This window comes from Lingula anatina, chromosome 9 (assembly GCF_051362555.1).
Source record: "Lingula anatina isolate TDL-2025a chromosome 9, LinAna3.0, whole genome shotgun sequence".
NCBI classification, from domain to species: Eukaryota; Metazoa; Brachiopoda; class Lingulata; order Lingulida; family Lingulidae; genus Lingula; species Lingula anatina.
In genome coordinates, this window is record NC_141775.1 from 12,944,859 (window position 1) to 12,968,094 (window position 23,236).

A 23,236-nucleotide genomic window follows, 5' to 3' on the forward strand; every position below is an offset into this window, starting at 1 on the left:
TTTCATGACAACAGGTCTATCGGTCTTCCTTGAAATGTGTTAACAGTGTTGCATATATGCTGAAAAGTGAAGAAACAGCAGAATTACTAAAATAGTGGCCCGATCATGCCGATTTTCGAACTTGATCTGCGTTTTAGTAAGACTGATTACTCTTGTGAGTTTCATGACAACAGGCCTATCGGTTTTCCTTGAAATGTGTTAACAGTGTTGCATATGTGCTAAAAAGTGAAAAAACAGCATAAATTCTACAATAATGGCCCGATCATGCTGATTTTCGAACTTGACCTGCGTTTTATGAATATTAGTCAGCGCTGTAAATATAAAGCCAAAAAGTAAAATTGTCTTCCACTTATGGTGTTAACGCTGAAAGTGCACGGCGACGGCGACAGCGACGGCGACATGATCGGCGACGGCGACGGCGACGACAGACGCAGGTGATGGCAATATGTACAGACACATCTGTGTCTGTACATAATAAGTTGCTGTAAATGTGATGGAGTTAACAGTTCTTGGTAACCTGCTATTATAGATAGACAGGCTGAGGTGACTGTGACTTTGTTATATATATGTATATATAAGGTTGTAGTTATCTTCATATATATATATATATATATATATATATATAAGAAAATAACTATATATATATATTAATCTAAACCTTGGAAATTTTAACTTAAAGGCCAAACATTTATACCCTACATATTTTTAGCCATCAAAAATGTCCTACTGCTAAACACATCCAGGCTAATTTCCCGCTGGGTGGGGTTGATATAACATTGTTTTCTGACGTTGATACAACGTTGTTATCTGAGGTTGACACAACTTTCAAATCCATCGTTTATACAATGTCTTCTCAACATTATGGTTCAACTTTGTTTCAACGTTAAAACAACATAATTTGCCCGCTGGGAATGCAAAATGAAGGGCACAAGCGTACTCAGAACTTATAAGAGTGAGATACCATTATTATACATGCACACGCATCTACTGCAAATATACTTAATACACAAAATCTATAACAGCTTCCCCAGGACTTTCGTGTACACTGTGCCCTGTCTCATCATATATAATATCAAAGTGATTACTATGTAAACCCGTGGTATCTTCATGCGGAAGAACGAATGAAAAATTAGCGTGCTATATGGCTCTCTAACAGCTTTATGTCTTGAAGACTCAGAAAACACTAGTCACAGGTGTTGATGTAGCGGCGCCTCGGTTGGTTTCGCCCGCGTCTCAAACGTCAGGTGTCTTTCTAATGGTAAGTGATTCTTTCTCCAAAGCGGTTTAAGAGCCGTATTTATACTGCAAGATCCTTTCTATACAATATAAAGTGACTACATCAATCTAATTATACAATCAAAATCTATCAGTATTACAATATGTATATGTGCGGACCAACAAGAAAACAGCTATTATATCCAATACTGAATATTAATTTTTGGCTCTTATTAGAAAAAACAAGTACATGGCTAAGTAATAACTATGTAGACCCGAAACCTATATAATAAGTAGTGAAAGCTTAAAGATAATAAATACATAAGCTGACTAATAAGTTAAAAGACCTGTGTGTCCCTGGGAGACAGCTAAAGTGACATATATACTGAAGATAACGGTGGTGACACTTGGTTTGTAATCTTGAATGACAGAGTTATTTAATAAAGGCTACTTTAAGTAACACCGAAAAGAGGAGCCATTAACTAGCAAGCCTTGACAGGTGCTCTTTGGAGTTGACTAAGTACTTTTGCACTAAGAACAGCAAGTAAACTGACAACTATATTCTTACTCACATCACTGCGTGATAAAATGACAAGATATTCACACTGTATATAAATAAATGTTGCTTGCACCTTAAAAGATTAAAATAATAATCTATGCAATAGAATGTCCTGCGTAATAATATGCACTGGACATGCCCTACAGTGAACACGAAACCAAGAAAAAGACGACCACTCTTTAACAAAAAGAGAAAAAAGCACTTACGCCTGTAATGCATTGAAAAATTATCGTCCTTTTCTTGGCTACAGGTTTCTTGATAAAAGCGTCCTTTGTTATATGAGATCAAACACTACATGTATATCTGTACTGTATGGCACCGCAAGCACCTTCTTTCGCTGTGAATACTGAATTGACCAAACACGCCCCCCCCCCAAATAAAACCCCTTGTTACGTTCAAACGCGTGTTTTGTCAACAGTTGACCGAGTTAGGAATGACCAAGTTCACCAGAACCACATTTTAACAGTTTCTTAGTAACCTACATAGTTAGGCTGATTCACATTTCTAAAGATGTTTCAATTTACATTTTACTACCGACTCCTTTTTGAACCTTTTTAATGATTAGAGTGTTCATTATACACACGATTTAAGATAGTACCTGTTCGTTGTAATACAGTTCATGTATACTAAAACTTGTCTCCTAGAGCACACTGAATTTCAAAGCGGGTAACATGCCTTATTTTTCCGTTGTTCTCTTAGTCGTTTTTTCTAAGTAAAATAACATTGATCTCAGATATATAAGCTATGATTAAATTAAGTTATCTTTAAAACCTGCCTGCAGAAATACAGGTTGAGAAAATTGCCATAAATCGTTAGTATGCACAAAACAATTTCATTATCAACATATGTGAAAAATTCGCTTTTTACATGTACAAGTCATCAATAAAAGTGCTTAAACAAAAGCCAAACATTTTTCAATGAGCATTTAAATCCACACAATAAAGATGTCGACTACATTATGCTTCGATATTATTTCATTTTTCTATTTTTCCAAAATAACGACAGTCAAGAATTAGCAATAGCTCTTATTGTTACCGTAATTCGTAATCCTTTTAAAGTGGCTTACAATTATCGGAACTCTCGTCTTCAACACCTTGACTCCACAAATAATAAATAACATATTAATCTCGTATTCTTATTAATACGATAAAAGTAATCAAAACCATACAACTAACTGGAAATTAATATAGCAAGGACGTCAAAACACATGCAAATCTTTTGGTCTCACAAAGCAAACCCTCTGGTTGTTTGCAACAGGTAACACGGACATTGAAAAACTAGCAAGTGATTCTAGCATGTGACATAAAAGCCACTTAAAATTCTAATTGTGTGAAAAATGAAAATTTCACACATAAAAAACAGAATGATTACCGTAATGAAATTAAAGTGATAATACTGATTTTCAAAAGCAACCTTCCTCTATATAAAAAGCCACTCAGTAAATTCAAAGCAAAACAAAATACGGTGTGGCAATTATGGGGCGAAAATCGATATAATAAAGCAAAAATAGAATAATTACCGTACATGTAAACCAATCATGCTGACCAAACACGCCCCCCCCCCCAATAAAACCCCTTGTTACGTTCAAACGCGAGTTTTGCCAGCAGTTGACCGAGTAAGGAATAACCATGTTCACCAGAACCACATTTTAACAGTTTCTTAGTAACCTACATAGTTAGGCTGATTCACATTTCTAAAGATGTTTCAATTTACATTTTACTACCAACTCCTTTTTGAACCTTTTTAATGATTAGAGTGTTCATTATACACACGATTTAAGATAGTACCTGTTCGTTGTAATACAGTTCATGTATACTAAAACTTGTCTCCTAGCACACTGAATTTCAAAGCGGGTAACATGCCTTATTTTTCCGTTGTTCTCTTAGTCGTTTTTTCTAAGTAAAATAACATTGATCTCAGATATATAAGCTATGATTAAATTAAGTTATCTTTAAAACCTGCCTGCAGAAATACAGGGTGAGAAAATTGGCATAAATCTTTAGTATGCACAAAACAATTTCATTATCAACATATGTAAAACATTCGCTTTTTACATGTACAAGTCATCAATAAAAGTGCTTAAACAAAAGCCAAACATTTTTCAATGAGCATTTAAATCCACACAATAAAGATGTCGACTACATATGCTTCGATATTATTTCATTTTTCTATTTTTCCAAAATAACGACAGTCATGCAAATCTTCTGGTCTCTCAAAGCAAACCCTTTGGTTGTTTGCAATGTCGTTTTGTAGGACAACTTGGATGCTAAGCTCTTCTCTGCTTATAGCTGTATCACACACACGTCTCCTTACCCTTCACGTTGCGTTCCATGTCCACCGCGTCCTTACTGTCACCACTACTGCCCGCCCTCTGAGAAAAAACTGTCATCGATGTTGCCATGACGTCGGAGCTCGACAGACCGTTTTCCAAAGACGCTGCCGTCGTAATTATTGAACGCTGCTGCTTGCCCTGATGCATTTCGTTGACGGAGACCGACTTGCAAGGAGGTGGAGGTGGGTTGTCTTGACGATGGTCGTGACTTTTTGCGGTCTTGTGTACGTCCGACAAAGACGCATGAACGGTCACGTCTCGGTTTTCTACTGTCACTGTGGAATTTTCTTTCTCAAATGTAAGACCTGATAAAAAAAGATGTATAGGTACAATGTCAATGTTCATTCGACGAGTTACTCTAAAACTAGATAGCAAAGCTGACAAATATACGGGCATTATACAGGAAACAAAACTGTCAAATGCTCAGACATTACGCAGAAAAAAAGTACAAAATAATGTTTTGATGCATTGTTACATGATTAAAAAGCATAATCATTCTTACCCAACACGGACATTGAAAACTAGCAAGTGATTCTAGCATGTGATATAAAAGCCACTAAAAATTCTAATTGTGTGAAAAATGAAAATTTCACACAAAAAACAGAATGATTACCATAATAAAATAAAGTGATAATACCGATTTTCAAAAGCAACCTTCCTCTATATAATATCGAAAAAGCCGTTCAGTAAATTCAAAGCAAAACAAAATACGGTGTGGCAATTATGGGGTAAAAATCGTTATAATAAATCATAAATAGAATAATTACCGTACATGTAAACCAATCATGCTGATTTTTTCGAAAGCAATCTATCTATTAATCAAACAAAGCCAGTCAGTAAATTTAAAATAATCCAAAATACAGTTTGGCAGGTATGTCACCAAAATTGTGAAAAAAAAAAAAAAAAAAAAAAATTACCGTAAATGTTAACCGATCCTGCTGATTTTTGAAAGTAATCTGTCTTTTTACCAAATAAAACCACTCAGTAAATTTAAAGTAAAACAAAAAACACAGTTTGGCAGTTATGGGGCGAACGTCATGTGTCGGCAGCGACGGCAAAGGCGATAGCGACGACGCAGACAGACAAACCAATATATATATATATATATATATATATATATATATATATAGAGAGAGAGAGAGAGAGAGAGAGAGAGAGAGAGAGAGAGTTAGTGCTTTTCCTGTACGGATATATATATATATATATATATATATATATATATATATATATATATATATATATATGATAAAAAGAAAAAAAGAACAGCAGCTATTTTGCCCCGACCGGTTTCACTACTAGACTATACATCATTACATCTTCAGAGGGTTTGGTTATTTTGGTTACTATATGATGTCATAAAGGCTCAATGTGATGTCTCTAACAATGGGTACTTGATTGTTGCTTTTACCAATGATGTTACCTGTTTAATGTAGGTTTATACTTATTAATAAATATATATATATTTTAATTTCCCTTTCTGGGGAATACCGTAAAGTCCTTGTTTTTGTTCATAGAGCATTCCCTAATGTGCCCACTCACAGCCGTGCACTGATATTTAGGTTGTCTTATTTGTTGTCTGTGAACGGTCATTCTATGTCGGAGAGTGTCTCCAGTTTGTCCTATATAGTTCTCACCGCATCCACTGCAAGTTAATACATAAATTAAATTTGAGCTAGTGCAGGTGAATGGGTGTTTAATTCTAAATGTAAGTCCATTTTTAAATGTTAGATGGCTCCCCTCTTTAATTAGTGTGCAGGTGCCGCACCTGGGTACCTCACATTTCGGTACTCGTATTGTTGAGGTTTCCACATTTGTCCATTTGTCAAATTTTGCTTTTTTTAAAGGCCGGGTCACACTGCGCTTGCGACCTTTTTGCAACCTTTTTGCAACCACAAAATCTGGCGGTCGCTTGCGATCACTTTGCAAGCTAATTAAGAAGCTATTGACAATTTTGATCGGCAAGCAGTCGCAAACCGGTTGCAACTAGGTTGCAGTATGGTATCTGCAACCTCTTATAGACCATCTTCCAGTTAAAGGTTGCCAGTCGCACACTGTTTGCCGAGCGATACACAACCTGTCTGCAACCACTTGGTGACCGAAAACCGGTTGCAGGACTGTAGCAATCGCTTGTCAACTGGTAGCAGCAAGGTCGCACAGAACATATATGTTGCCAACTTGTGACAGTAACTGCTTTCCCATAAATTCCTCTCTCAAAAGACAAAAATGTTCTAGTAAAACGACTCCTTTTCAGAAAGACGGAACTGCTATAATCATTGACTTTGTTTACCTAATAAATAAAACGAGTAAAAAAACTCGAAAATACTGGGTGAACCCGTGGATTGCAAGACGCCCCTTGTAAGGCGATTAGAAACATTTGATGAAAGAACTTCAACTTGAAAACCGGGAAGTTTTCATATCCTTCCTACAAATAGAACCAACAATGTTCTGTGACCTTTTGAAAAGACTACACCCTCACCTAACGAAACCAGTGCTGTAATAAAAACATAAACTTGCATACGTTTTAATCCTTATTAATCTCATAATACTCTTTAATATTTTCTTGGTCGAATACTTGGTCTCTTTGAGGTCGCAAGGCCTGTGCAGTTACGGTCACACTGAACAAAAAACCTCTTTGCGACTTGCAACTGTCACCGGTTACAAAAAGGTAGGCAACCGGTTACAACAACTAGCAAAGTGGTTTTCAAATGAACTCTGGGTTAATATCCGGTTGCGCCGGTTTTCGGTGCAGCACCAAAAAAACCTACTTGTGGTATTCAACCGGTTGCTAAAAGGTCGCCGACTGCTTTGCAACTGATTTGCAACCGAATGTGTGGTTTTCCCTTTGTCTTTTTAACCTTAGGCGTTAGCCACTTACAATACAACGTAATTAAATAGTGACAAGTCATGCGCATCGTGTACTTTTTACACTCTCATCCTTGTAGTGAGGATACCAAGCACTGGAAAGATGTTAAATTGTTTCTGCTGAAACTATTTTTATTTCAGTCTATTGGACACATTTTACGATTTGTTCAATTATTTGTGGATAATTTTGATTGTTGAAATTATTATATTAAATAGCAGTTATACCTTGCTGATTCAATTGCTTTTATTTCCGTTTCTCTGCATTCGTGTATTTGTTTCATTGTTTACTCTGATAACATGGCTTTGCAAATAACATACAGCGATATATAATTGAGGTTTTCGGCATTTTACCTATGATTTTCGCAAAATGATTAAATAAATAAACGTAGCGTCAAAAAATCGTACATTGCTTTTATCATCACTTTTTTTGGTTTCGTAAGTGTGAAATACCTGGTATATGAAAGCCTTGGCAATTGGTATAAAATATTGCCAACAAATGCAATTTATGTTTTCTTTTTCTAAAATATTATAATTTATGACCTTGATATTTAGAAGGCTTACATAACAAATTATGAAAAAAGTCTTTGCCCAAATAGACCACCATCCTACGCCTATTTTATTGCAGTCGCTTGCAACCTTCCTGTGACATATTTTCGAACGCCTGCGATCGGTAAAAAACCTGTAAGCGACCAAGATACTAAAGACCGTCAATCGACCATGCAGTTACAACTGCAACCTTCTAGCGACCTGCTGCCGACTACTTGCGACTGTTAAAAAACTTGTAAGCGACCAGTCGACTAAATACGGTCAATCGACCGTGCAGTTGCAAATGGTATGCTACTGGTTATAGCAACCTACTGACAACCAAGAAGAGACCGATAGGCAAACTTTAGGATACCGATAATTTTCATCTTTAGTCGCACTGGTTGTCGGTGCACAAAAAATGGCCTTCATGTGTCAACGATCGCAGGCGACCTGTTAGCAACCTTATGTGACCACTTTAAAACCTATGGCAACCTCCTTGCGACTGAGGTTGCAAAGAGGTTGCCAAAAGGTTGCAAGAGCAGTGTGACCCAGGCTTAAATTTGCTTAAGTGATGGGCTTTGTCTCTTACTCTTTATAATCTGTATTTCAGTTAGTATCTCATCCATTTTGTCATCTTGTTTTACCAAAGGTAGGTTTCCAGTTGGATTATATGTTGATATGTACGGTATGGTTTACTTTTTAATTTTGTCTTTGGTGGTCCTCAGGTCGTTCTTCTGTATCTGTTTTGCTTTTTTAATCCCCATGCTACAGGTATCTTAAAACAAATTTCGGAAAAACTTACAATGATCAACGACACGTTTCGGGAAGTCCAACTCCAGACCAGGAAACAAGAAAACTTACTATAGAACGTCCCACAACCAATGTGACCTTATAAGAAACAGACAATGTCAAATAAGCACGTACATGGAATGAGAAATTGAGATATAGACGTATATATACTCGTACAGGAAAAACAATAACTCTCAAAAAAAAAAAATATATATATATATAATATATATATATATATTTTTTTTTCAATTCTTTGTTTGCAAAAAACTCTTTGTGAACCATTATTTAGCAAATGAGAAAAATAAACACATGTAGATATACTGTAAATAAATACACATACTATAAATAAATAAACTATAAATAACCAAACTATGATTAGATACATACATTATCAAAAAGTACTGCCCCAAAATTGCCACTATTTCACGCTCCTTGTAGTCACAAATAGAGACATGATACAGTTAGTAAAAAATACTTCAAGCATCCACATCTCTTGTTAATCTAAGGTAAAAAATGGGTCAATGAAATACGTCGCTATGGAAACAGTCACATCAGTATCTGTGTGTGTGTGTGTGTGTGTGTGTGTGTGTGTGAGTACGTGCGTGTACCAAATGGTTTACCCCAGTATGTCACTTTTTGGGGAAACGGGTACATGTTCACCTAATCTGTACACGTGTCATTCGCCCCATGTATCTTTTTCAAGTTTCAACTTACCTTCATTTCTTTGCAGTATGGTGTGTGATATGGTCCCCTGGCCTTTATAACCCAAAGCCCGCAAAACAGTCGCGTCTGTGGCCCATTTTTCCTCCCACGTTGTGACTGCTGAAATATACAAGAATATCATCCATCTTTTTATAGAGATTACTCAATCTTGTCATTCTTACTTAAACATTTATTGCTACCGTCCTCTCTCTCATTTTTTATCTAGTTCGGGTGTGTTGGCTCTTGTATATATTTATACTTATGCATTTGAACATATATTTATTCATCATTTTAATAATACACACAAAAAATAACAATAATCGTCAGTTAATTCATTTATGTGCCTTTATACGTACACGGTAATTCGTGAACATACGTTTTATTATTATTATTTTTAAACATGCCTGTTCATCTATTTACTTTAGAAAAGTATTAAAAGCAAGTTGTGGTGTTTTAAAACTTACAAGGATGTGTTTCATGTATTTCATAACGCAGAATAGCACTAAAATTCTCTAAAAAATCACAGTTGAAATTCGTGTAAAAGCTGGACGACTTGTAGCAAATCGTGGCTTTGGAGCTGTTTAGTAAACACATCAGTGCATACTGCAAATTTTGATAGCAAGTTTCAAAAGAGAGAGCGAGAAAGCAAGAGGCCACACATTTCACACTTAAGGTTTTCCCACCCCGATCTAACTCGTGATCTTATTCATTAAGAAATGAAGAATTCTGAAAAGGTAGCAGTATTATAGCATACACCAGTATATCATGAACTCTTTCAAATCCCAATTACCTTCCATTTCCAAAGTTTCATTGGTCAGTCGGGCCAGAACTTCCTGTCCATTTTGTCCGCCATTCATTTTTTTCTTTTTTTTTGGTCGCTTTTTATCCCTTCGTTTCTTGACACAGTAAGCAATAATGGCTAGTGGACTTATAACACCCATGGGAACCGTCACACAGAGTATAACCGTTAGCATTTTAGGCCCTTCAGACTTCTGCTGCTGTGAAGGACCCGTCTGGTTGCAGTCCTTGGCCCAATCTGAAATAAGAAATTGCGCAAAGTCATGCTGAATGTCGAGTGCTTAGAAATTTTAATTAAAAAGAATGAATTCCAAATTACGTCTTAAGCTTTTTTAAAATTTATTCTTTTTTAATTAACAATTGAACTCATGATTATTTGAACTCAAATATTTCAATGTGTGATTGACACCCTAAACATAAAATAGGGGAGACCGGGGCTAGTTGGACCCCGGGGTAAGTTGCCCCCTCCCCCGTCAAGTCTCTTTAGTAAGAAAGCGTCGGCAGTGAGTACTTTAAAATGCTAACTTATTTCATACGGACTCACTGCCGACGCTTTCTTAGCACTATTGGATTCGGTCACTTTACAAAATGATGTGATCAATTCTTTTACCCATAGTTGCTTTGTCATAAATTGATGGGGGGGGGGGGGGGGGGCAACTTACCCCGGGGTCCAATTAGCCCCGGTCTCCCCTAGTAATGGCACAAAAATTAGTTTAAATTTTGGCTTCTGGTTTGAAAAACATTTCAACTCCGTGTGCTTAAAACCACTGAAGAAATTCACTACTATAAATGAATTTTTCATTTTAATTATACAGAGAGCACATATGCTGAGTTAATGACCAAATATAAGTAAAATTTAAATGACTGACTAACGTAAATTTTTTACATATAATTATCAAATTATTAAATGCCTAGTCTTTGTTCAGTTACAAAAATAAAAATGTACCTGTGTTTCCCTTCGAATTATGTCCTTCTCATTTAGTTTTTTTTTTGTTGGGTTTTTAATAACTTATTTGATATTTTACCTGAGAAGTTGGCTGTGCTGCAGATGTTGTTGGTGGTGTCATTTCCCTTGATTTCCAAGCATTTTCCCTCTTTCCGACAACTGAAACATGAGACGATTGGGTATATTATGTTTGGTAAAATATGCGTACATTGTATTCAATGCAGGTCCAGGATTATTTGAAGGAGGGATAATTTTTTTAACGAATGACAGGCTTCGGATTCGAAGCCGACCCCCGGCCTCCTTGTGGTGGGGTTCGGAGCCCGCTGAAGGGCCAAAAATATATTTGTGTTTTAGTGGGTAAACGGTGCCCTTTGTAACGGTTAAGAACTGTAAATCAGCAAGCTAAAATGCTAATTTCAAGAGAGTAATATTAGTGTGATTTTTTTTTTCAGAAACCAAAGGGAGGGGGGGTGAGAGCCCCCCCCCCCCCCCCCGACCCCCTCTAAATCTGCCACTGGTATTGGTTGTCCTTGTTTTTTTCTTTTGAATACAACAAATATCGACGTTATCACCCAAGTACTAAATTGCTTTTATAACCAGTACACCAAAAACTTGGTGTACTGCAATTCACCATAATCTCAAGGCAATTTAAATCAACAGTGACAGTATTGCCCTGAAACACTAGCTACGACATACAGTGTGCATGAAAAACCAACAAAAGGAAAAAAATCATTGTCTATTAGACCAAAGATATCAAATGGGGTGGGGTGGTTGTCTGAGCTGCACTAACAGACACATGCACACCGCCCCCCACGCACACGTATCCACCTAATAAGATACATAACCGTACAGTTTCTACCAGCTACCTACTTCGTGTGTTGCTTGCAGCTGTCACCGTCCTTGAAATAACCTTCTGAACACACGAGGAAACAACCTAACAAATACAAAATATTAATAGTTATTAAAAAAAATTCATCCCGTAACTTACTGTTTCATTCTGATATTTTTTTTACAAATTCTTCGAAACAAAGCATAGAGAAGTTCGACACACCTGCTTACTTGCAACGTGTATGACGAAAAGTCTTGAAATTCGATAAAAACGCGATGATTTGTTCAGTATCTTTGAAGGCCGGGTACCGGAACAACAAAAACGACCGCAGCGAGATCAGAGAATCGGTCGGGTTTAGGAACCTCACTACTGTTTCCACTTTAGATAAATTGAAATGTCACAACGTTTTCTCAAAAATTTGGCTTGCAAATATTGTAATACCACCGATTAAAATATATTTTTCTAAAAACTAAGCTACATCAATCAACATGATGCTTGCATGCAATTTACATGTTTTGCCTAAGAAGAAAAACCAGTGATTTACCCAAGTGTAACGTTTATGCTCGGACCTTAGATTTTATATCAAAACAACAACTACGAAAATCGTCACTATTTTAAAAAATGGGGGAAATTTTGAACACTTTTTTGTGTACCTTTTTTACACTTGGGCAAGCGCAAAAGATGCAATCGTCAGAAAAAATGGATAACTTAATTTGACAATAAAAATAAAAATAAATTTTTAATTTTGCAAGCCAGGCAAAGATGCGGCTGTTTCACAATCGGGTGTTCCAAACTGGGCTCACACTGAGAGAAATATAAACTCTGAGAGAAATATAAACTCTGCACTCGTTTTATTTCGTAACCGATAAGCAGATTAACATCTTTTAAGGCTTTGTTAAAACTATGACACCGAAACTTTTACCAGGGTAGAGCATAATATTAATTACTTTTTGGCGGTAATGGCACTACACATTCAAGTAACTGATGCTTTTATAACTGAAATAACATATTGTATACCAGTTATTTGTGCCAACATCAAATGAAAAATATCAAAACAAATATATAATAGTAATACTTAACCAAAAGGATATAAGTACATTTATTAATGAAAAAAAAAGTGTTTTAAAGAAACACCACACTCAAGACAAACAGTTAAGTGTGTTCATTCAGACAGTAAAAAAGAAAAATTTTCACGCACATGCACACACACACACAACTTTTGATACTTGATCATTTTTTCTTCAGATCTCCTTTCTCTTTTCCTTGTTAGCCTTTATTTATTGCCATCCATATTTGATACTTCATTCACTGATAGTATAATAAATGTATACAATGTATACCCTCTACCAGGACCGCAGTTATTATTGTGGACATTTTTGGCTGAGGCATCAGACCAAAATGACTGTCCATTTATCTGTAGACATATCTGTGAATATCTGTGGAAAATCAATCCGTTGTCCTGGTAGAGGGTAATAAATAAACATGTGTTAATTATGCATGTATTGCAGTGTCCGTGCCCCCTCAAAATATAACTTTTACATTAATCCATAGAATATTAATCCATATACAGCTTATTATTTTGAAATCAGTATTATATAGCACAAAATTCTTGCATATCTTTTCATAATAATATATACTATTTTCTTCCTGCAAAATAAATGCTAGTATGGACATACATAAATAATAAAATCAGACAGAATATGCTGTGATTCCTAAATAAACAGATGGGGGGGGGGGGGGGGAAGTATGGACACTACCAAAATACATAAACACAACTCCTTTATTATATTTTAGTCACAACATGGTAATTAATCTTATTAGCACGTGGGTGATTTCAAAGTAATATTTGGCCTGATTGAATGTTTCTTATTGCATTGACAAAATTAAATAAAAATGTATCAAAGTATGTATCATCAAAATGGTAAAATGTTTTTTTCTCAGAATATATCTTAGGAAGGTCCTGCAAAAAGAGAAGACATGTTATGGGATTTATAGACCAATATCATATTCACCACATGTAATTGACATCATATTTATGGCAATAATTGCATATGACCCATTGTAACAGCTAAAGATACATACTCGTCAAACACATAATTGCCAATATTTTTGTAAACTGTAGCCAGATTTTCATAATTCTTTTTTTCTTTTTTTTTTTTGTTTTTGTTTTTTTTTTTTTGTTTGTTTTTTTTTTTTTTGCTCCTATGAGCAGAGTCTTTGATATCAGTCTATCGCCAATCCCCAATCATAAATTGCTAATTTATCAGACACTTGTGACATTAACCACATTTAATGTTTATCTTGATTTTGAATCAGCCGATGACATATCATGGCTGAATGATGAGAAATATATGGCGGCAGCAAGCAAGTTATTTGTATGCAGCACTCATTTGATGGAAGGAATATAAACTTAAAGCAAATACTAAAAAATATGTAAAGACGGTACTGTAACAAAAATATGAATCAACTTCATTCTGTTCAATATCAACTGTTCAATGTAACAGCGATAATATAAACTGATGCGATAACAAACTGTGTAGGTGGCACAAAAAAGGAAAGAAAAGAAACGTCAGAGAAGTCCCGCTCCGTGCAATGGGGTCCTGACCACCCCTCTATATAAAGCGGGTTCAGTATTATCAGCAAAATAAACCTGGTGTCCTAACGAGACAAGTTTTGTCTGCCTCAGCCTGGCTGCAGACACGGTAACAATGAAATACCTTAATCATGGGAAATAATCAATGGAAAATCGTAAAAAGTCTGTGTATTTTTGGGTGGTAGTATATGAAGTCTATTTTGTTTTTGAATCGTCTAGTACAGTTAAAGAATCAATAATCGTATTTTTATCCACATTAAGACAACAAAAATACATATCTAAACACACACACACACACACACAAGGCATTCGCTATACATTAAGTAAACATGAAAATATATATAGATAGCTAGACTACGTACAATACAATATAATACAAGTGATGCTGCACATTACACGACACAAACATTTTACAAAGAAGAGAGTAGCAAAGAATTACCATGACAATGTAAAGTAACTTTGTAAATGAAGAAATGTAAATGGATCTACTTTTTTAACCTGTATGGCTATCGTCGCTGTTTAGGCTGCTTACAAATTTGCAGTCAAGCGTGATACAGGTCTAACACGTTACGGTCATAATTTGATTAACGTTATAAAAACAAAGAAAAAGAAAAACGCACGCCCCAAAGTGACGAAACTAGCTCCATACCCATGGCCTACAGCGCAAAATGGTTCTGTAACAAAAATATTAATCAGCTTCATTCTGTCAATATCAACCTACTTTTTGTAACAGTGATAATATAAACTGATGCAATAACAAATTATGTACAGAGCCCAAAACCAGGAAAAGAAAATCGCCAAGGAAAATCCGCTCCCTGCAATGGCGTCCTGCTCACTCCTCTAAAGCGGGTTCAATATTATCAGCAAAATAAATCAAGAGTCAGCCATGGATCACCAAAAAAATCAATGTTACGTCATAAAAAGTTTGTGCATTATTGGACGGTAGAGTGCAGTTTACCAACGCAAGTTCTCACGTCTATGAATCGTCTGCAACATTTGGGCGTGACCCGGGAGCAGAACAGTTTAACGCGGTCTGTCCTATTTAGGGAGAGGCGGGTGAAATCAAAAAGTGCCATGGTATCTGTAAAGTTCTACAGAGATGTGGGTCAATTTTACTTCTGTATCTAAAATTTTGCAATATACTCTGCCTCATAGTGACTCTATGCAACCAATATATTTTGCAGGCATCTTGATTCATCACTCACTTCTGCCTCCTCCTAAAACGGTCCAAACTAAAAAAATCGATAATCGTATGGGAATTTATATTGGCAATTGACCTACTTTTTTACATGTGTAGTTTTCTTCGCTATTCAGCCTGTTTACAAATTTCAGGGGAAAAAAGACTTGAAAAGGAAAATTAATAACTGAATTGATTTGTTGATCAGAATACCATATAAATGAATAAAAACCAACAAGAGAGAGATCTATCTTATTTTATCACTTGATCGAAAATATTTATACTAACAAACACCCTCACCTGTGCTATTTTCCTTGGTCGTTTGACCAAGGGGACAAGAAAGTCGTGGCGTGGTAGGCCGCTCGTCAGGCATGCATATATGGAGTGTCTCGTGCAATGTGCAGCCTTGAAGACACGAGCAGTTTGCATCCCTGGTCAAACTCCCGGGGTAATTGATGGTCGTACATTTTTGTAGGTCTGGATTCTGATCTAGACAATGTTTTCTGCAAATAAAAAAATATAACGCCGAAAAGAAATTTTTATATGAAATTTACATTTATATTCAGAAAAATATACAGGCCTATCCTAAGTAATTTCCATGTCTCACCCAAAACTGTCGAGGAAATCGGGAACTATAAAACTGTTTTCGAGCTTTGAATGTAAAGATCTTACTTTATACAGTCTACACCTCCTTTGAGAGACATACTGGTAGAGCTTTTAAACCCATTTTGTCTGCGGTTTTGGATATGGTATACAGCCTGTACATTGAACGGGACACATATCAAAATTTATTTCTGGAAGTAATATTTGGCTGTACGAAAGACTAACGTAGCGTGTGGTTTTATGGGGGTCAACTAGCTTTAATATTTTTCAAGGTTTGTCCCTTTTAACATTGCACTTTTGTAAGGATTAATGTAAGAATCAAAAGTTTTGAGCGACTTTAAGAAAGGGAAAGGCTTACACTTAAAATTATACCCAAACATATTTTATCCCCTCCTCCCCCGGCAGCCTACGGCAAGGACACATACATGTATGCACGTACGTACGGTACATAGTCGAAAAAATAAAATGTGAACTCATCACAAAATGAATATACCATTCAGAATTTAGTGACTTACTTTAATTTGCATTTATCACCCAGGAGATTCACGCTATTGTCTTGATAGGAGCCTTCCTCACAAGGGACACAGCGCGAGGAATCTCGATCATTAGGGTTGCAGATCTTAGCAAACTCCCCTGGAATTTTGAATCAAGTTGACTGGTAATAAAGAAATGCAATGTCATACACGTATAAAATGACCGAGTTCAAGTCCTTAAACGAGACAGTAGAGTCATCACGTACTGATAAAGAAAATTTATGCGAGAAAAGGAAAATTCATTGACATCATTAATATTCTAAATCCTTCGCCTTTCATTGTGTTACCAGCACATTCCATTGCATTGAGTTTTTCACTCTCTGTTCTTAAAATATATTGTGTTAATCACTTTTCTTCACTTGCAGAGAATATGATACCGTAAAGACTAAGGGCGCATTCAGAACAAGTTGATCCACGGACTAACAGATAAGTGAGGTCGGTCATATTTAGTCTGCGGATCATTTGTTCTGAATGCGTCTTTAATGTAGTACATGACGAGCGCCATGTGAAACCTATCTGTGAACAATTCAGAACCAATAAGATAATAAACATGTATGCAAGTAGGTTATAAAATAGTACGGTTGTACTAGTCTAGTGAGATTTTTGAAACAAGGCAGCAAAGCTGTCAAATGTACAGACAAAAAACAGAAAATAAAGATGCAAAAAAGGTCATTTTGTTAATTTTGATGCAATAATAAATAATGCTTATAATAGCACTATCAGTCAACACTGAATTTTATAATCATGCACAACAAGTAAAATGGTCAATAACATGAGCGGACCCAGAGATATTCTCTGACAGTATTCCAAAGTATCTATTTTGATCCATCCTCCATTTTGATGGTCTTCCAACAGAAGAAAAAATAGATACCAGGCAATATAAACTTAATAACCTGACTGTCTTCCGGAAGTCCCAGAAGATGGTCTCAATCTACCCTTTCAATAAGATTACAGTTTCAGGACCATGAGAGTTCAAATTCACATGATGTAAGTCTCAATATTTGAAAAATGATGACAGTGCATAAAATAATATTACATAAGTAACATAATGTTTAAAGACATAAAAAACAATACAACTGCTTACGTGGAAATACAGAAATGTCAGAGTCTCAGGCGGATGAGAGTTAAAAGTCACAAATGCAAGTGTTTGAGAAAAAATTATAAAGGAAAACATAACAAAACTAGAAAAGCACTCCGAGAGTGTAGACCTCTGCCAAGGTAGCAATTGTTGATTATTATTGATTTTTGTCCTCTTTGGCCCACTTCTGACAGTTCCTGAAAATTTCAGCAAAATCGGTCCATAACTTTTTGAGTTATGTTGATGACAAACAGGGGTGAAAATATAACCTCCTTGGCAGAGGTAAATATAATTCCAATGAAGCTGCTATTCAAACTTTTAATCTTTCAGTTTGATATATTTTTAGACTTATCATGTTATCGGTGTTATAAAAGTGCTGAAAAAATTGAAAAAAAAACAAAAAACAGGATAACTTCCATAAAAATTGCCCGATCTTGCTGATTTTCAAACTTGACCTGCGTATTATGAATATTCATTAGTTCTGTAAGTTTCAAGCCAAATGAAAAAACAGTTTTCCACTTATTGTGTTATCAGTGCTGCATATATGCTGAAAAAAAGTGAAAAAACAGCATAAATTCCCTAACAATAATCGAATCATGCTGATTTTCGAACTTGACTTGTGTATTATGAATATTTATCAGTTCTGCAAGTTTCAAGCCAAAAGGTAAAATGGTTTTTCACTTATCGTGTTATCGGGTTGCATATATGCTGAAAAAAGTGAAAAAACAGCATAAATTCCCTAAAAATGACCCGATCATGCTGATTTTCGAACTTGACCTGCGTATTATGAATATTCATCAGTTCTGTAACTTTCAAGCCAAAAGGTAAAATGGTTTTTCACTTATCGTGTTATCGGTGCTGCATATATGCTGAAAAAAGTGAAAAAACAGCATAAATTCCCTAAAAGTGACCCGATCATGCTGATTTTCGAACTTGACCTGCGTATTATGAATATTCATCAGTTTTGTAAGTTTCAAGTCAAAAGGTAAAATGGTTTTCCACTTATCGTGTTATCAGTGCTGCATATATGCTGAAAAAAGTGAAAAAACAGCATAAATTCCCTAAAAGTGACCCGATCATGCTGATTTTCGAACTTGACCTGCGTATTATGAATATTCATCAGTTCTGTAAGTTTCATACCAAAAGAAAAAACAGTTTTCCATTTATCGTGTTATTGGTAAAAGTGCACGGCGACGACGGCGACGGCGACGGCGACGACGGCGACGACAGACGCAGATGACGGCTATATGTACAGACACATCTGTGTCTGTACATAAAAAGGCTCTGCATAAGAAGCAAGGGGCATTTTGGGGTAAAAGTTGGGAACCAGGCTTATTAGCATAATTTTGGGATGCTGAATCTGATTAACCCGGTTCCCAAGCAAAATTTTGCGTTTTTAATGGTCTAATTTGCAAAAAAAAAAAAACAAAATGGCCGCCAGATTTCCAATTTTCTGCAATATCTCTGGAACTAGACAGGCGAATATGACAAATGAAGTGTCTTTACCTATATTTTCAGGGTCGAGGAACATTATTAAGATGTTTCTGTTAGAATTAGATTTTTGCAATTTTCCTAAATATGCAAATTAGGATCACCATTACTGAAAAACCGTTTTACTTCTGTATCTATGTAACTAGGCAAGCAAACATGACAAATGAAGTGTCTACACCTATGTTCTCAGGGTCAGGGAATGTGATGAATCAGATGTTTTGTCTGATGGGTAGCACTGACTCTGTGAATCGTGTCCGAGTAGCACCTTTTATTGTTTCTTCCCTGTATCTGTCAAACACATGTCAGTCTGCTGATAGTTAGAACCTGCCTTCAGAACTGCTTTTACGTTAATTAGGCAAGTAAACATGACATATGAAGTACCCACACCCATGTTTTCAGCATTAGGGAAAGTGAAGACATTTTCACTATAACCAAATCAGCAATAAGTGCTACACTGTCACACTGTAGCAATTATTCGAATCTGAATTGAATTTTGCAATTAAATACTGCCCTGCCATTGGGATGTAAACATATTGGATCACACAACTGCCCATTTAACCTAGATTTAAAAAAAGATTACCTTATTAATGCAATGGAAGGATTTGCTGAATCAAGTTATTCGTGTGATGCAATGTACAGACTTGATATTTAAAATGGATTTTTTTCAAACATATTTTCTTTGATTTTTTCCCACTATTAGTAATGGATGAAAAAAACACTTGTTATCATGTTCGATATCACTCGGCAAGGGATCCATCCAGAGAGGTTTCTGAGAGTTTGATCCAGTATTGTGTTCCACGCATTAGTCAGAGCTTGCCTAAGCTTGTGCCGATTTGAAGGTTGGACGGGTAAGTTCTTGATTCTGCTAGCGATTTATGCCCACAGGTTTTCTATAGAATTCATTTCAGGGGAATTTCGTCATCCAAGACAACTTTTTTTACCTCTTGGTTTTGCAGAAAAGGAGTTATTGCATGGGCACGGTGTGGTCGGACATTGTCATCTTGCAGGATGAAGTTGTCCTGGAAGTACCTTCTTGCAAATTGCAAGCAAGTATTCTCTTAAATGTCCCTGTATTTTATCTGGTTGAGGTTTCCATCAATTGCCACCAATAGTGTTTTGGCTCCAGCGTGGAAACCGGCCCATACACAGATACTGCCCTGGCTACAAGTCACTGTAGGGTGACACAGTAACTCGTCTGGAAGACTACTGACTCTGATTCAGCCATCGCGGTGGTGGAACTCAAACCCTGCCTTATCTGTAAAAATCTACATGAACCCAGTGCTGTGGCTGGAACCGCAAATGGCGTCTAGCCCACCATGTTGCTCTGTTCATAGAGGTAACCAGCTAAAAGTAGCCTTGCATTCACTAGAGTTCTAGGAACATGCTTTTAAATGGTAATTTGCCACTCATTTTGTAGAGCAAGAGTTGTCTTTGTCCGGTAGTTGCGACATAACTGCAGAAGCAAGCGGTCTTCCCTTCTGGTGGTGACTTTAGGACGTCCTGGCCGTGGTCTCTAGGTTAATGTACCAGTCTGGGCGTGTTTCTTTAACATGTTAGAAACTGCTGTCTGGCAATAGCAGTTTGCTTCTGTCTATTCTGGCATAATGCAACAATAGTGTGGCAAGTGGCTGCCGTTTGTTCACATACCAGAAGGTCAGCTAAGAGTCTGCAAAATATCAACTCTTCTGACTGGACGTTGCCGAAATATGGAGACTTATTCTACAGAACTGCTGCCCTTTTATACGCATTCTGTAACCAGCCAAAAAGGACTGCTCAGAGAAACTGACACATATTACGTAATATAATTGCGCTTCAGAGAAAGCAGCCTAATGAACAATAACCAACACACCTGGATACACATATACCTGATCACAATTGTGGTATGTGATCAACTTTTCTAAAAAATTAATTTATTATCAACACTTTTGAACTAAAATATTCCATATTAAATGTCAATATGTATTGTGTATACTTCAAGTACACCATGACATCTCACCTCATTCATTTCAGCGATTTTTCCATTAGTTTATTACTTGTTACCCATTGGTATCGTTTCATTTTAATTAACAAAATTTCTTGAATTTAAGCTTTAATCTTCTGATATTCTATTGAATCCAATTAAATGACTGACGATACTGAAAACATTTCTGTGTTAACAGCAAGTTTGAATTCTGAGCAGTTTCTCAAGCTTCTAAACGATTTCATTGAGACCCAATCTGTATTAACAGAAGGTAAACAGAAGACGTAGTCTGCCCTGATGAAATTAAACTGAATGACTCCTAACCAAGTGGCAGATTTAGAGGGGGGGGGGTCAAGGGGGCCCTGCCCCCCCCCCCTTCGAATTCTGGTCCCCCTCTTGAAATTATAATTTTGACTAGCTGAATCATAGTTGTAAACCTTACCAAATGGCACCGTTCGCCCTCTTAAATACCAAAATTTTTCGGGCACTTCAACAGGGGGGGAGGGGGTTGGCTTTGCATCCGCGGACTCCCCCTTCAAATAATCCTAGATCTGCCTCTGCTCACCTTGCCTTATAATTGATAGGCAAGCACTGGCAATTTCACTGGGAAAGCCTGACAATGCACTGACCTTTGGTAGTTTGGCTGACACGTACGTAAGAGCAGTTCTGAAGGCAGATTCTAACAATTGGCAGATTGACTTGTGTTTGACAGATACAGGGAAGAAACAATAAAAGGTGCTACTCGGACACGATTCACAAAGTCAGTGCTACCCATCAGACAAGTCATCTGCTTTATCACATTCCCTGACCCTGAGAACATAGGTGTAGACACTTCATTTGTCATGTTTGCTTGCCTAGTTACATAGATACAGAAGTAAAACGGTTTTTCAGTAATGGCGATCCTAATTTGCATATTTAGGAAAATTGTAAAAATCTAATTCTTACAGAAACATCTTAATAATGTTCCTCGACCCTGAAAATATAGGTAAAGACACTTCATTTGTCATATTCGCCTGTCTAGTTCCAGAGATATTGCAGAAAATTGGAAATCTGGCGGCCATTTTGTATTTTTGCAAATTAGACCGTTAAAAACGCAAAATTTCGCTTGGGAACCGGGTTAATCGGATTCAGCATCCCAAAATTATGCTACTAAGCCCATGGTTCCCAACTTTTACCCCAAAATGCCCCTTGCTTCTTATGCAGAGCCTTTTTTAAAAAATCTCACTAGACTAGTACAACCGTACTATTTTATAACCTACATGCATACATGTTTATTATCTTATTGGTTCTGAATTGTTCACAGATAGGTTTCACATGGCGCTCGTCATGTACTACATTAAAGACGTATTCAGAACAAATGATCCGCAGACTAAATATGACCGACCTCACTTATCTGTTAGCCCGTGGATCAACTTGTTCTGAATGCGCCCTTAGTCTTTACGGTATCATATTCTCTGCAAGTGAAGAAAAGTGATTAACACAATATATTTTAAGAACAGAGAGTGAAAAACTCAATGCAATGGAATGTGCTGGTAACACAATGAAAGGCGAAGGATTTAGAATATTAATGATGTCAATGAATTTTCCTTTTCTCGCATAAATTTTCTTTATCAGTACGTGATGACTCTACTGTCTCGTTTAAGGACTATAAGCCTGGTTCCCAACTTTTACCCCAAAATGCCCCTACTATTCATATTTTGTGGAAAACCCACTAGACTATACCATTAGTCATTGATTCGACGGCGCTGCAACGAGAACATGATGCAATCACCTATAAAATGAATATTATCCATAGCTGCTACAAATCCCCAAACTTTACAGAGTTATTCCAACGTACCTTCCCCACACTGAATCTCCTTACACGTAACCATGATGCCATATTCCTCGTTCCAAACTTCAGTGTAGGAATATTTCGCCATTGCGTTTACCACTGAAAACAGTCCCAGAAGGCCTAACACGTGACTACGTGTACGTAGAAGGGAGCCCATGCTTGTTTTGACGAGTTAACTCAACGTCAGTGCTCCTATCCGTCTGATTGAGAGTGTTAAGGCCACAAGTAGATCTTAATGACGTCCAACTCAGCTGTCAATACTTTTTAAGAGTCATTTGACAACGACTTCTTCTCATCACCAAGGAAAAATACACATCAAGTCGACTTGGCCAAGACTAAAACGTAGGTTCTACGTTAATCAGTTCAACTTCACTTTTCAAACACTGTCAAAATATCGTAGCTCCCGACTTCGA

At 36.5% G+C, this 23,236-nt stretch overlaps 1 protein-coding gene across 1 annotated transcript; it reads right to left on the reverse strand.

Annotated features, from left to right (window-relative positions):
- Positions 1-1,802: 1,802 nt before the first annotated feature.
- Positions 1,803-23,236, reverse strand: LOC147759936 (uncharacterized). Its single transcript, XM_086995247.1, has 7 exons — positions 22,830-23,236; positions 16,446-16,563; positions 15,628-15,830; positions 11,599-11,662; positions 10,808-10,887; positions 9,775-10,020; positions 1,803-4,411 (listed from the first exon to the last, which is right to left on the reverse strand). The coding sequence occupies exons 1-7, from the start codon at positions 22,978-22,980 to the stop codon at positions 4,068-4,070; spliced, it is 1,206 nt and encodes a 401-aa protein (XP_086851373.1). The 5' UTR covers positions 22,981-23,236; the 3' UTR covers positions 1,803-4,067.

What these genes read in the sequence shown, in the direction of transcription:
- LOC147759936 (XM_086995247.1), bottom strand. Translation starts at nt 22,980, where the DNA reads ATGGGCTCCCTTCTACGTACACGTAGTCACGTGTTAGGCCTTCTGGGA. An exon ending in AGCTGCAAGCAACACACGAA is followed by an intron (nt 10,888 to 11,598) that starts GTAGGTAGCTGG and finishes CTCATGTTTCAG; the next exon opens with TTGTCGGAAAGAGGGAAAAT. An exon ending in TGAAACTTTGGAAATGGAAG is followed by an intron (nt 4,412 to 9,774) that starts GTAATTGGGATT and finishes TTTTTTTATCAG; the next exon opens with GTCTTACATTTGAGAAAGAA.